The 15254-nt window shown below is 51.0% G+C and overlaps 1 protein-coding gene across 1 annotated transcript in view; it reads right to left on the reverse strand.

Annotated features, from left to right (window-relative positions):
* The window catches only part of LOC119963351 (annexin A5-like), a 79164-nt gene that overhangs the window by 48080 nt on the left and 15830 nt on the right, over window positions 1-15254 (reverse strand). Inside the window, 1 exon segment of the mRNA XM_038792357.1 lies at window positions 13820-13914. Coding sequence (XP_038648285.1) covers window positions 13820-13914 — 95 coding nt within the window.

Here is a 15254-nt window from a genome sequence, read left to right on the forward strand (position 1 = left end):
TGGAGCTGGAGGGAGCCCGCAAGGTACTGGCCAGGAGGCCTAAGGAGAATGAACCCCCGCGTGCGGTGCTGGTGAGGTTCCACCGGTTCAGTGATCGGGAGTGTGTGCTGCGCTGGGCCAAGAAGGTGAAGAGCAGCAAGTGGGAGAATGGGGTAGTACGGATCTACCAGGATTGGAATGCGGAGGTGGCTAAGCGGCGGTCCGAGTTTAATCGGACGAAAGAGGTGCTTTACAAGAAGAAGATAAAGTTTGGAATGTTGCAGCCTGCGCGCCTGTGGGTAACTTATTCGGACTGGCATTATTTCGATTCCCCGGAGGAGGCGTGGGCCTTCGTGCGGACGGAGAAACTGGACTTGAACTAGGGGTTGGGGGTTGCGGGGTCGGTTGTAATACTTTATTGCTGGTTTCTGCTGCTGCTGTGTTCTCTTTTTCTGTACTTTTGCAATTTTGATATGGTTATTTATGGGGGTGTTGTTCTGTTTTTTTTTTGCAGTGGGGCATTGTTTGAGTTTTGTATCTTGCGGGGCGGGTTGGGGGGTTTTGCTGTATTCTATGTCGGGCTGGGGGTATGGAGTGGGGCTGGTATTTGGGAGCTGCGTCAGAAGGGTGTGGTGGGGCAGTGCGAAAGCACGGGCTTTCCTCTGGTTTCCCGCGCTGCGGGGCTGGGGGGTGGAGACGATGACGGGGGGGAGGCGGGGCCTTAACTGGTTCTTCCCCGCGCTGGAGCGGTGCCTGGAGGAGGGATAGGATGGGGGATGATCCCACTTTGGGAGGGGTCGGGTTATTGGCGGGAGTTTCCGGGGTCAGCAGAAGTTAGCTGACCCACGGAAGTACAATGGAGGACGGTTCGCGGCTAGGAAGGTTCCTAACCTGTGGCGGGCAGTCGACGGGCTATGGCTAGTCGACGGGGGAGGGGGGCGGGACGCCCTCTGATCTGGTTGGTCACCTGGAATGCGAGAGGATTGAATGGGCCGGTGAAGCGGTCGAGGGTACTTGCTCATCTGAGGGGGCTAAAGGCAGATGTGGCAATGCTTCAGGAGACTCACCTGAAGGTGGCGGACCAGGTTCGTCTGAGGAAGGGGTGGGTGGGGCAGATTTTCCACTCTGGGTTGGATGTGAAGAACCGGGGAGTGGCGATTCTGGTGGGGAAAAATGTGTCGTTTGAGGCATCGGAGGTGGTGGCGGATAAGGGGGGTAGGTATGTTATGGTTAGAGGCAGGCTACAGGGAGAGAAGGTGGTACTTGCTAGTGTGTATGCCCCAAATTGGGACGATGCGGGCTTTATGAGGGGTATGTTGGGACGGGTCCCAGATCTAGAGGCGGGAGGTCTGATCATGGGGGGGGGGGGGAACACTTCAATACGGTGTTGGACCCTTCACTGGATCGGTGCAGCTCTAGGACAGGTAGGAGGCCGGCGGCGGCCAAGGTACTGAGAGGGTTTATGGACCAGATGGGTGGGGTGGATCCATGGAGGTTTGTCAGGCCGAGGGCACGGGAGTACTCTTTCTTCTCCCACGTACAGAGGGTCTACTCTCGGATAGACTTCTTCGTGGTGAGTAGGGGACTGATTCCGAGAGTGGAGGAGGCCAAATATTCGGCCATTGCATTCTCCGACCATGCTCCGCATTGGATAGAGTTGGAGATGGGAGAGGTGCGAGACCAACGTCCGTTGTGGCGGTTGGATGTGGGGTTGTTGGCGGAGGAGGAGGTGTGTAGGAGGGTCCAGGCAAGTATTGAGGGGTACCCAGAGGTGAATGATACAGGGGAGGTTCAGGTGGGGGTGGTCTGGGAAGCCCTGAAGGCAGTGATTCGTGGGGAGCTGATATCCATCCGGGCACACAGGGAGAGGAGTGAGAGGGATAGACTGGTGGGAAAGATGCTGGAGGTAGACAGGAGGTACGCAGAGGCACCAGAGGAGGGACTGTTGGGGGAGAGGCGCAGCCTGCAGGCTAAATTTGATTTGCTGACCACTAGAAAGGCGGAGGCACAGTGGAGGAAGGCACAAGGGGCAGTGTACGAACATGGTGAAAAGGTGAGTAGGATGCTGGCTCATCAGCTCCGCAAGCGGGATGCGGCTAAGGAAATTGCTGGAGTGAGAGACAAGAGTGGGAATGTGGTGCGGAAGGGGGTAAAGGTGAATGAGGTCTTCAAGGACTTTTATGGGGAACTATACCGGTCGGAGCCAACGGGGGAGAGGAGGGGAATGGAGAGGTTCCTCGACGGGCTTTCTTTCCCAAAGGAGCAGGAGGAGCAGGTGGAGGGGTTGGGTGCGCCGATTGAGCTGGAGGAGCTAGTTAAGGGGATCGGGCAGATGCAGTCAGGGAAGGCGCCGGGGCCGGATGGGTTCCCAGTGGAATTTTTAAAAAGTTTGTGGACCTAGTGGGCCCCTTGCTGGTGCGGACACTTAATGAAGCGTGGGAAGGGGGGACTTTGCCTCTGATGATGTCGCGGGCGCTGATCTCATTAATCTTAAAGAGGGACAAGGACCCCCAGCAGTGTGGTTCATACAGGCCCATATCTCTCCTCAACGTAGATGCCAAGGTGCTGGCAAAAATCCTGGCCACCAGGATAGAGGACTGTGTGCCAGGGGTTGTACATGAGGACCAGACAGGGTTTGTGAAGGGAAGGCAGCTGAACACGAATGTGCAGAGATTATTGAATGTCATCATGATGCCGGCGATTGAGGGGGAGGCAGAAATAGTGGTGGCGCTGGATGCGGAGAAGGCCTTCGATGGAGTGGGGGTACTTATGGGAGGTTCGGATTTGGTGAAGGTTTTATTAGATGGGTGAGGCTGCTATATGAGACCCCGATGGCGTGCGTGGCCACGAATGGGAGGAGGTCGGAGTACTTCCGGCTTTACCGAGGGACCAGGCAGGGTTGCCCCCTGTCCCCCTTGTTGTTTGCATTGGCAATCGAGCCGCTGGCGATGGTGTTGAGGGATTCAGAGAGGTGGAGAGGTTTGGTGCGAGGTGGGGAGGAACATAGGGTGTCGTTGTATGCCGATGACCTGTTACTGTATGTGGCGGACCCGGTGGGAGGGATGCCGGGGGTGATGGAGTTGCTAGCTGAGTTTGGGACCTTTTCAGGTTATAAACTAAATTTAGGCAAGAGTGAGGTGTTTGTGGTGCACCCTGGAGACCAGGAGGAAGGAATTGGTAGGCTCCCGCTTAGGCGGGCAGGGGAGAGTTTTAGGTACCTGGGGGTGTAGGTGGCCAGGGACTGGGGGACTCTTCACAAACATAATTTCACCAGGCTTGTAGATCAGATGGAGGAGGAGTTCAAGAGGTGGGACATGCTGCCATTGTCGTTGGCGGGGAGGGTGCAGTCCGTCAAAATGACGGTACTTCCGAGGTTCTTGTTCCTCTTTCAGTGCCTGCCCATCTTCATCCCCAGGGCTTTCTTTAGGAGAGTGACTAGCAGTATCTTGAGCTTTGTGTGGGCACATGGGACTCCGAGAGTGAAGAGGGTTTTCCTGGAGCGAGGGAGGGATAGAGGCGGGCTGGCGCTGCCCAACCTTTTGGGGTACTATTGGGCGGCCAATGTGTCAATGGTGCGTAAATGGCTGATGGAGGGGGGAGGGGCGGCGTGGAAAAGAATGGAGATGGCGTCATGTAGAGGTACGAGCCTGGGTGCCATGGTAACGGCACCGTTGCCGCTCTCCCCCAAGAGGTATACCACGAGCCCGGTGGTGGCGGCGACCCTAAGAATCTGGGGACAGTGGAGACGGCATAGGGGGGAAACAGGGGGCTCGATGGAGGCTCCATTAGGTGGCAATCATCGGTTCATCCCAGGGAACAGGGATGGGGGATTTAGGGGGTGGCAAAGGGTGGGCATCAGTAAATTGAGGGACCTGTTTATTGGCAGGAGGTTTGCGGGCCTGGGGAAATTGGAAGATAAATTTGGGCTTCCCCAAGGGAACATGTTCAGATACTTGCAGGTAAAGGCGTTTGCTAGGCGACAGGTAGAGGGATTCCCTTTGCTGCCCTCGCGGGGGACGATGGACAGAGTGCTTTTGGGGGTGTGGGTCGGAGAGGGGAAGGTGTCTGACATCTATAAGGTAATGCAGGAGGTGGAGGAGTAGTCAGTGGAGGAGCTGAAGGCTAAATAGGAGGGGGAACTTGGGGAGCAGATAGAGGACGGAACTTGGGCGGATGCCTTGGAGAGAGTCAACTCTTCCTCATGTGCGAGGCTTAGTCTCATCCAATTTAAGGTGCTGCACCGGGCCCACATGTCCGGGACTAGGATGAGTAGGTTCTTTGGGGGTGAGGACAGGTGCACCAGATGTTCGGGGAGTCCAGCGAATCATGCCTATATGTTCTGGGCATGCCCAGCACTGGAAGAATTCTGGAAGGGGGTGGCGGGGACGGTGTCGAGGGTGGTTGGATCCAGGGTCAAACCAGGGTGGGGACTCGCGATTTTCGGAGTTGCGGTGGAGCCGGGAGTACAGGAGGCGAAAGAGGCCGGTGTCCTGGCCTTTACGTCCCTAGTAGCCCGACGGAGGATCTTGCTGCAGTGGAAGGATGCGAGGCCCCCCAAGTGTGGAGACCTGGGTCAATGACATGGCGGGATTTATAAAGTTGGAAAGGGTCAAATTTGCCCTGAGAGGATCAGTACAAGGGTTCTATAAACGGTGGCAGCCTTTTCTGGACTTCCTGGCTCAAAAATAGGTATCTTGGTCAATAGCAGCAGCAACCCCTGGGGGGGGGGGGGGGGGGGGGGGGGGTGTTCCTTATTATAGTTTCTATTTTTATTTTTTTTCGCTACGGTTACGTAACTTAACATTGTGTTAATTTAAGTTGTTGTTAATATGTTGGGTTGTTCATTGAGGAGGGGCGAAGTTTCATGATTATTGTCATTATTGTTATTGTTGGTATTTTAGTATTTTAGTATGGTTTGATGTTGTTGTATAAATTCAAAATTTTTCAATAAAAATTATTTTTTTAAAAAAGCACAAGTATTGCTTCACAGTGTCAAGTTTAACATACCTAGGTTACCGACTAGATGATGAATGAACTAGTCCAATGGAGGAGAACGTTGAGGGGGTTTTGACAGCAGAGACCAGAGAACAAAAAAGAACTTCTAACATTCAGAGGGATTATTGTTTATTATTCATCCCAACTTGGCTAACTGTTCAAAGATGGAGCAGATTGGGAGTGGTGCGTGGAGTGTCAGAAAGCCCTTAAAAGAAGTGAAAAATGTACTGACTGGTGCTGCTGAATGACCCGCTATGGCCCCAAAATAAAATTGATTTGAGTGTGTGATGCCTCACCACAGGGGTTAAGTGTGGTGTTGTCTCACATAATGGATGCCAGCGTGGAGTGGCTGATGGAACCATCAATTCACTAGACACGTGCTTTAAGATATGAACAGTGGTTTTAATCTACTTACAACAGAGCCAGCCTGTTCAGCGTTGAACTCTCGATGGACTGAACGACTGGCTCTGAGCACTGGTATTTATACAGCAGTCCTGGGGGAGGAGTCATGGGCGGAGCCAAGGGTGGAGCCCTGTACAAACACCTAAGCATTCCCAGCGCTACTCCCCCTAGTGGTCGGGCAACGCAACTGCGCTTACAAATGCATGGTCTCATGTATATACAATACAGAGTGAATTACGGAGTTACATTCACCACATTCACACCCTACAAAAAAATCAAGTCCGGCGGGGGTGGTGGTTCATAAATTGAGTCTGTCCGGTGGTCGGACTGTCCGCTGTGATCTGCGGAGCACCGGGGTTGCAGCCTCTTGTGGTGGCTGGATGGATGTTGTGGGTTGGGATACGATGGTGGACTCCAGGGAAGATCTCGTCCGAGCTCCGTACACGTCTGGTTTGACTGGGGACTGAGGGCGCTGGAGGTTAGCCGGTGCAGGCGCGCGGAACAGGTGGAGCGAGCTAGTGGGCTCAGGAGCGCGAGGGGGCGGCTGGGTTGCGCGGAACCGATGCAGCGAGCTAGTGGGCTCAGGAGCCCGAGGGGGCGGCAGGATGGGGTGTAGGGTGATGGGTGCATCTGTAGTGATAGAGGGGATGCTGGACCCGGCGGGTGCAAGGTCCCGGAGGGATACGGTGTCCTGACGGCCGTCGGGGAACTCGACGAAGGCATACTGGGGTTGGAGTGAAGCAGGCGCACCTTCTCAACAAGGGGGTCGGTTTTGTGCGCCCTGACGTGCTTCCTCAGGAGTACAGGGCCCGGTGTCTTCAGCCATGCCGGGAGCAAGACCCCCATGGTAGTGCCCATGGAAAAATTGAAGAGCCTCTCGTGAGGGGTCTGATTGGTCGCTGTGCATAAGAGGGACCTAATAGCATGGAACGCGTCTGGGAGAACTTCCTGCCAATGGGAGACTTGGAGATTCCTGGACCGGAGGGTCAGTAGGACGGTCTTCCAGACCGTCGCATTCTCCCTCTCCACCTGCCCGTTCACCCTGGGGTTGTAGCTGGTAGTCCTGCTCGAGGCGATGCCCTTATCGAGCAGGTACTGACGCAGCTCGTCGCTCATGAAGGACGAACCCCAGTTGCTGTGCACGTACCTGGGGAAACCAAACATGGTGAAGATACTATGCAGGGCCCTAATGACTGTGTGGGAGGTCATATCGGGGCATGGGATAGCAAATGGGAAGCCGGAGAACTCATCTATGACGTTTAAGAAGTAAACGTTCCTGTTAGTTGAGGAGAGTGGCCCTTTGAAATCGATCGCGAGGCGTTCAAAGGGCCTAGAAGCCTTGACCAGAAGTGCGATTTGCACTCCGCACAGATCGGGCAGTCTCTGGTGACGGCTTTTACCTCCTCAGTGGAGAAAGACAGATTTCGGGCTTTGATGTAGTCGGCGAGCCGGGTGACCCCCGGGTGGCAGAGGTCGTTGTGGATGACTTTCAGGCGGTCGATCTGCACGCTGGCGCATGTCCCGCGGGATAGGGCATCTGGGGGCTCGTTGAGCTTCCCCGGTCGATACGTAATATCATAGCTATAGGTGGAGAGTTCGATCCTCCACCGCAGGATTTTATCGTTTTTAATTTTGCCCCTTTGCGAGTTGTCAAACAGAAAGGCAACCGATCGTTGGTTGGTGATGAGGGTGAACCTCCTACCTGCGAGGTAGTGCCTCCAGTGACGAATAGCCTCCACAATGGCTTGTGCTTCTTTTTCGACTGCCGAGTATCGGAGATCCGAAGCGGAGAGGGTACGGGAGAAAAATGGGAAGCCGGAGAACTCATCTATGATGTTTAAGAAGTAAACGTTCCTGTTAGTTGAGGGGAGTGGCCTTCCTGCCTGATTTAAGGTGGCTGCTAGAGCTACTTCTGAGGCGTCGCTCTCAACCTGAAATGGAGTGGATTTGTCCACTGCCCGCATGGCCGCCTTGGCGATGTCCTCCTTGATGCAGTTGAAGGCCTGGCGCGCCTCAGCTGACAGGGAAAATAGTGTGGCCTTAAAGAGTGGGCGGGCTTTGTCCGCATATTGAGGGACCCACTGGGCGTAGTAGGAAAAGAAACCCAAGCACCGTTTGAGGGCCTTCGGACAATGAGGGAAGGGGAGTTCTAAGAGTCCGGGTCTGGGCCCAGGACTCCGTTTTCCACGACATAGCCGAGGATGGCTAGTCTGGTTGTGCGGAAAACGCATTTCTCCTTGTTATAAGTGTGGTTTAATTTCTGAGCCGTCTGGAGAAAACGGTACGCGTCATGGTCCTGCTGGTCATAGCTGCAGATAGTGACATTGTCCAAGTACGCAAACGTGGCCCGCAGCCCGTTCTGGTCCACCATTCGGTCCATTGCTCGTTGGAACACCGAGACCCCGTTAGTGACGCCGAAGGGGACCCGGAGGAAATGGAAGAGGCGGCCATCGGCCTCGAATGCCGTGTAGTGGCGGTCCTCCGGGCGGATTGGAAGCTGGTGGTATGCAGACTTCAGATCCACTGTGGAAAAGAGCAGATACTAGGCGATCTGGTTTACCATGTCTGCAATCCTGGGGAGGGGATACGCGTCAAGGAGAGTAAATCTATTTATGGTCTGACTATAGTCAACAACCATAGGGAATTTTTGCCCCGGTCTTCACGACCACCACCTGAGCTCTCCAGGGACTGTTGCTGGCCTCTATGATACCCTCACTGAAAAGCCTTCGGACCTCCGATCTGATGAACACCCTATCCTTCAGGCTGTACCGCCTGCTGCGAGTGGCTAGGGGTCTACAGTCCTGTGTGAGATTGGCAAAGAGGGGAGGGGGGGTAGATTTGTAGCGTGGCAATGCTGCAGATAGTGAGTGGGGGCAGGGGCCCGCCGAAGCTGAGGGTGAGGCTCTTAAGGTTACACTGAAAATCTACGCCCAATAAGAGTGGCGCGCAGAGTTCGGGCAAGACGTAGAGTTGAAATTTTGCATAGCTAGCGCCTCGGATTGTGAGTGTCGCAGCGGTGCGCCCCTGGATCTGGACAGAGTGGGAGCCTGAAGCGAGAGAGATAGTTTGCCGCACAGGGAAAACGGGGAGCGAACAGCGTCTTACCAGATCTGGGTGTATGAAGCTCTCAGGACTCCAGGAGTCGAAAAGGCATGGCGTGCTGTACCCGTTGATTTGGACCTCTGTCATCGAGTTTCGCAGATGCTTCGGGCGCAATTGGTCCAGAGTGACTTGAGTTGCGGGTAGTCGGCGGCTCGATCAGCTGTGCTGGAGTGGCCCCGTGATGACTGCCCTCTGGGTTCGTAGTCGTCGAGGTGAGTTTCAGAGTTTGAAGGGGATGGATCCCAAGATGGCCGCCCCTATGAGTCGCACATTGCTGACCGCATGGAGGAGGATTGCCAAGATGGCCACCCCCATGAGTCGCACATGTCGGGTGGGGGCAGAGTCGGCATTCAGGCTGCAGCATTTCGGGGCCTGCGGACCTGTGAATTCAGGGAACGAGTGCTTTGAGCCGTGGGAGGGTTAGAGGCTGGGGCTTTCTTCGCCAGACACACTCTGGCATAGTGTCCTTTTTGCCCGCAGCTGCTGCAGGTCGTGTTGCGGGCCGGGCAGTGCTGTCGCGATTGCTGATTCTGGCCGTAAAAGTGGCAGGCTGGGGCAGCATTGTGGCTGGGCGGCCGCACGGCGCAGGCCTGGGGGAGTCGTTGGTCGGGGGCCCATGACGGGGTCGCGGGGTCCGCAGGGAACGAGGTGAGGCTGCGGAAGGAGACCTCCATCGTGGTAGCAAGTTCAACAGTCGCTTCAAGATTTAGGGCCCCCTTTTCCAGCGGTCGCTGGCGCACGTAATTTGACCCAAGGCCCGCAACAAAGGCATCGCGTACAGCAAGCTCTCTATGTTCTGTCGCGGTAACCGCCTGGTAATTACAGTCACTAGATAAAGTTTTAAGCTCTCTCAGGAATTCCGCAACGAATTCCGTAGGCCGCTGGCGGCGAGTAGTGAACATGTGTCGTGCATAGACTTCATTAACAAGCCTCACATACATTTTGTCGAGTAGTGCTAGGGCTTGAGTATACGAACCGGCACAGTTTAGTTGAGTAGAGATTCTATGGCTCACCCTCGCGTGCAGTAGGCTCATTTTCTGCTCCTCCGCTGTTTCGGCTGTGCTTGCTTCCGCCAGGTAGGCTTTAAAACACCGCAGCCATCGAGAAAAAATTTATTTTGCCTCTGCATCCTGCGGGTCGAGTTCCAATCGCTCAGGCTTGAGGGCTGATTCCATGATTGATCCTGACTGTTTCTTAAGTAGATTAAATTGATGGAACCATCAATTCACTAGACACATGCTTTAAGATATGAACAGTGGTTTTAATCTACTTACAACAGAGCCAGCTTGTTCCGCGTTGAACTCTCGATGAACTGAACGACTGGCTCTGAGCATTGGTATTTATACAGCAGTCCAGGGGGAGGAGTCGTGGGCGGAGCCAAGGGTGGAGCCCTGTACAAACTCTTAAGCATTCCCAGCGCTAGTCCCCCTAGTGGTCGGGCAACGCAACTGCGCTTACAAATGCATGGTCTCATGTATATACAATACAGAGTGAATTACGGAGTTACATTCACCACAGTGGCGTGTTGCATATACTTTGTATACTTAAATAAAGTCAGAGCAAAATTACTCAAGTTGAGAAAGAGGCTTTAGCTGCTGTTACTAAGCTCCAGGAATACTTGTATGGTAGGAATTTCACTTTGTAAATAACACCATAAGACATAGGAGCAGAATTAGGCCACTCGGCCCATTGGGTCTGCTCGGTCATTCAATCATAGCTGATATTATTGTCATCCCCATTCTCCTGCCTTCCCCCCATAAACCCTGGTCCCCTTATTAATCAAGAACCTATCTATCTTTGTCTTAAAGACTTTCAGTGATTGGGCCTCCACAGCCTTCTGGGGCAAAGAGTTCCACAGATTCACCACCCTCTGGCTGAAGAAATTCCTCCTCATCTTAGTTTTAAAGGATCGTCCCTTCAGTCTGAGGCTGTGCCCTCTGGTTCTAGTTTTTCCTACTAGTGGAAACATCCTCTCCACCTCCACTCTATCCAGGCCTCGCAGTATGCTGCAGGTTTCAATAAGTTCCCCCCCACATATCCTTCTGAACTCCAACGAGCACCAAACTCAGAATCATATTTGTTTCAAAGAAGGGAGCATCATCATTAGCAGCAGCATGATTTCAGAGTAAGACACTGAATTTGATGGCCCAGCAATACAATATGAAATATCCCAAGTCGTCAGACCATGCAAATTCAGATGTTTATTTTGAGATTTCCTGGAAAGGCTGATTCACTTTTAGCCACTGAGTTACCTGTAAATTACATTACATACACAAATTACATACCAGTGTCTGCCAGAGAAACTAGTGAAGAAACACACAAGGGTTGTGGTGCTTAGTAAAGTGCTCAATTATGTTGGAGTGTAATAATGACAAATTGTACACATAGAAATTAGCTGAGCAACTGCTTTGAAGTTCGAGTCATTACTCTACCAAGAATTTGAGAAAGATTGTTCGATGAACCTCATCGAGAACACACAATAAGTGTAGGAAAGCAGCAGTAAGACGGTATCCAAAGGTAAATCGCTATATTGAAGAGTTGGTGAAAAGTTGTGAGGTGTGTTAGAATGAGAAATGATCCAACCAAAGTTCCTTTCATTCTTGGTTAAACACAAGAAAACAATGGGAACAAGTTTGTTGATTTCTTTGAAGGGGAAGGAAAATATTACATAGTTTTAGTCTATAGCTTCTGCAAGTAGATAAAGTTGAGTTGATACTCAATACCACAAATGTCACAATCATTGAGGTTTTGAGAAGTTGGGTTGCAATATATGGTTTGCAAGACTAGTCTGATACTGCTCCACAGTTTACATCAGAAGTGACTCAGGGCAGCACGGTGGCTCAGTGGTTAGCACTGCAGTCTCACGGTGCCAAGATCCCAGGTTCGATCCCAGCTCTGGGTCACTGTCCGTGTGGAGTTTGCACATTGTCCCCGTGTTTGCGTGGGTTTTGCCCCCACAACCCAAAGATGTGCAGGGTAGGTGGATTGAACATGCTAAATTGCCCTTAATTGGAAAAAAAAAGTGAATTGGGTACTCTAAATTAAAAAAAAAAGAAGTGACTGAAATATTTCCAAGAAAGAATGGAATCAAACACATTCTAATATCACCCAGCATCCAAAGGTGCTGCAGAAAGACGTGTACAGATTGTGGTAAAGTCTTTGCGAAGTATTTTCTAGGTGACAAGTTAGGTAGTAATTTTCAGGTTTCTCTTTGACAAAGGCAAGACAATATTCTGTTCTCTTTCAGAATAACGGATTGCTTATCTTATGAGAACAGGTTGCTTATCTTATGAGTTAGTGTTGAAGCAATCTCCTAAAAGAAGGTTTAGTTTGTCTTACCTTGATGTCAATAACAATGTAAGAGAAAAGAGCAAAGTGAAGATGAATCATGATACACCGGCCATGTAAAAAGCCACCGCCGTGATATGGAGAAGTGTGTGATTGGAGTTGTTGTAAAGAGATTAGGTGCGTTAACCTATCAAGTGAAAATTGAGAGACTCTCAGAGTCAGGTAGATCATTTGCTTGAAAGAGCAAATCTGACAAAGGAAAAGAATGGAAACCACCCCTAAAGTCCAAATTCCTCCGATAGGCCAGTGAAAGTCAGAAGAAAGGTGAAAGTCGCAAATGTATTCTGGAAAATTAAACACATGAACCATTTTATATTTTAATGTACAAGTTTTTAATTCAAGTGGGGCGGGAGTGTAGTATATTGCAAGAGCTGAGCCTTTTGCTTTGCTATCCTCTCTGTTTGTTCGGGAGGTGTACAAAACGTTTGTTCGACAATGGCTGCTGTGAATCCACACAGTGAGTTTCCCTCAGTACAATACACAAAAGCATTGTTTGTCAGTGGGAGATTGGTGATTTAAGGAGTGTGGAGGTAGGTTTGCCAGTTGATCCCCAGGGAGGCCAATCACACCTTGCGGTCGAATGGAGGTGGGGAGCAGTGGATAGCATTTCTGCTTCTCCTGGTCCAAAAATTCAGAATCACAGGAGGCCATTCGGTCCATCGAGTCTGCGCTGGCCCTTGGAAAGACCACCCTACTTAAGACCAAGCCTCCACCCTATCCCCGTAAACCAGTAACCCGACCTAACCTTTTAGACACTAAGGGGCAATTTCGCATGGCCAATCCACCTAACCTGCACATCTTTGGACTGTGGGAGGAAACCGGAGCACCCGGAGGAAACCCACGCACACACGGGGTGAAAGTGCAAACTCGACACAGTCACCCGAGGCCAGAATCGAACTTGATACCATGGAGCTGTGAGGCAGCAGTGCTCAGTTCTGCGGCACCGTGCTGGTAAAGCACATGTGCCAGCTTTGACCACCCCCACCTCTGCCATGATTCCTGAGCCCCGACACAACCAACAGCCATAACTGTTTAAAATCTGAGGCACCTAGTCGCTTCAGTATTTTAAATTATTGATTCGCCTTTCAAAAGCAGGTTACTCGCCTATCACCTACACCATATATGCACATACTTCCTGTTTGATTGGAACGGGATGAGAGGTGAATGAAGAAGCTGCTCTCAAGAAATGGATGAATAATGTATTCATCTCCCTGTCCTCCTTCCATCCATCCCTCATTAATCAAGTGGCCCATCAATGGAACAGGCTCCTGAGGAAACAGATTTTGTTGATCCAAATGCAAATTAGACAGCTATGTGTCAGATACGAAGATCAATTTAAGGCATGACATTAAAGGGCAGCAGGGTAGCATGGTGGTTAGCATCAATACTTCACAGCTCCAGGGTCCCAGGTTCGATTCCCGGCTGGGTCACTGTCTGTGTGGAGTCTGCACGTCCTCCCCCTGTGTGCGTGGGTTTCCTCCGGGTGCTCCGGTTTCCTCCCACAGTCCAAAGATGTGTGGGTTAGGTGGATTGGCCATGCTAAATTGCCCGTAGTGTCCTAAAAAGTAAGGTTGGGGGGGGGGGTTGTTGGGTTACGGGTATAGGGTGGATACGTGGGTTTGAGTAGGGTGATCATGGCTCGGCACAACATCGAGGGACGAAAGGCCTGTTCTGTGCTGTACTGTTCTATAATAAGTGCAGCTCATTTGGAAGGATAAGGTAACTCTGGGCCTACATTTTGTAAAGATTACCCCCACTGGTGTTTTTTCTCCCCTCATGTCCACTTCTGTTGTAAGCGTATCGATACAGAGATCGAGTATCCTAATTGGTCAACATCTCCATTACCATTATATCTAAAGACTACCGTGATTGTAGAAGGAGAACTAGACGCACCTTTATTTTATTTTTGGTCTAATAATTTGTGCGTTTCAATCAATTCCACAAAAGGCAGTTTGAACAGCATAATGAAGCATGCACATAAATGTTTTCCTACCTTGCCAAACAGAGTTTTGTATTGCAGGCAGATCTTCACACGCTGGGCACCACTCCTAGTCGTTAAGATTTGAATGATGGCACTTTCATCAGTCCCTACAGTACAAGAGAAAATCTCAAGCTTAGTCAGTAACACGTGACTCAGGAGACAGAATTGTGTTAGTTTATTGCATACACCCTATAGTTCTGATGAACAATCTGCACTTGAAACATTAAACCTGCCCTTTTAGATACTGGGAATCATAGAATTTACAGTGCAGAAGGAGGCCATTCGGCCCATCGAGTCTGCACCAGCCCTTACAAAGAGCACCCTACTAAAGCCCACATATCTACCCTATCCCCATAACCCAGTAACCCCCACTTAACAATTTTTGGACACTAAGGGCAATTTAGCATGGCCAATCCACCTAACCCGCACATCTTTGGACTGTGGGAGGAAACCGGAGCTCCCGGGGGAAACCCCGCAGACACGAGGAGAACGTGCAGACTCCGCACAGACAGTGACCCAGCCGGGAATCGAACCTCAGACCCTGGAGCTGTGAAGCAACTGTGCTAACCACTATTCCACCATGCTGCCCACAAAGGGGAATTGGGTAACTGCAGCATGTCTCAGTAATGGAAGGTGACTTTGGATGAAGCCAGAGGGAATTTTGGGAAACACGAGCACAGATTTGGAGGCATCACCATATTTGAGGAATGGGGAAGATTGGATCTGGGGCAGTATATTACATGGACAGAGCAGTTTTGAAAGGGTCGGGAGGCAGTACCCAAGAAGAGGAATCTAAAAGATAAATTAAAACTTTCCAATTTGTTATAAATTCAGGTCATTAAACCAAAATAACCAGCTCTCTGATTTCACTCTTCACTCTGTAATTATTATGCCCTATTAGAATCATAGAATCCCTACAGTTCAGAAGGAGGCCATTCGGCCCATCAAGTCTGCACTGACCCTCTGAAAGAGCACCCCACCTAGGCCCATCATCCCCCCCAACACAGTAACACCACCTAACCTTTTAAATGCTAGGACAATTTAGCTTGGCCAATGCACCTAACCTGCACATCTTTGGACTTTGGGAGGAAACCAAAGCACTTGGGAGAAAACCCACGCAGACATGGGGGAGAACGTGCAAACTCCACACAGTCACCCAAGGCTGGAATGGAACCTGGGTCCCTGGCTGTATGAGGCAGCAGTGCTAACCATTGTGTGGCTCTTTTTCTGGATTTATCCAAATAAACGGTTCTTTGTATTTATCCTTTCAAATCTATGTATCATTTGAAATATCAATGATTAGATCACCTCTCAATCTTCTAAATTTAAGGGACGACAAGCCACACTTTTACAACCCATCAGCTTAAATTAACCCATTAAGCCTTGGCATCATTCTGGTGAACCTGTTCTGCACCTTATGACAAATACAGCTTTCCCGACTTGCAAA

Source organism: Scyliorhinus canicula, chromosome 3, assembly GCF_902713615.1.
Source record: "Scyliorhinus canicula chromosome 3, sScyCan1.1, whole genome shotgun sequence".
Classification (NCBI taxonomy): Eukaryota; Metazoa; Chordata; class Chondrichthyes; order Carcharhiniformes; family Scyliorhinidae; genus Scyliorhinus; species Scyliorhinus canicula.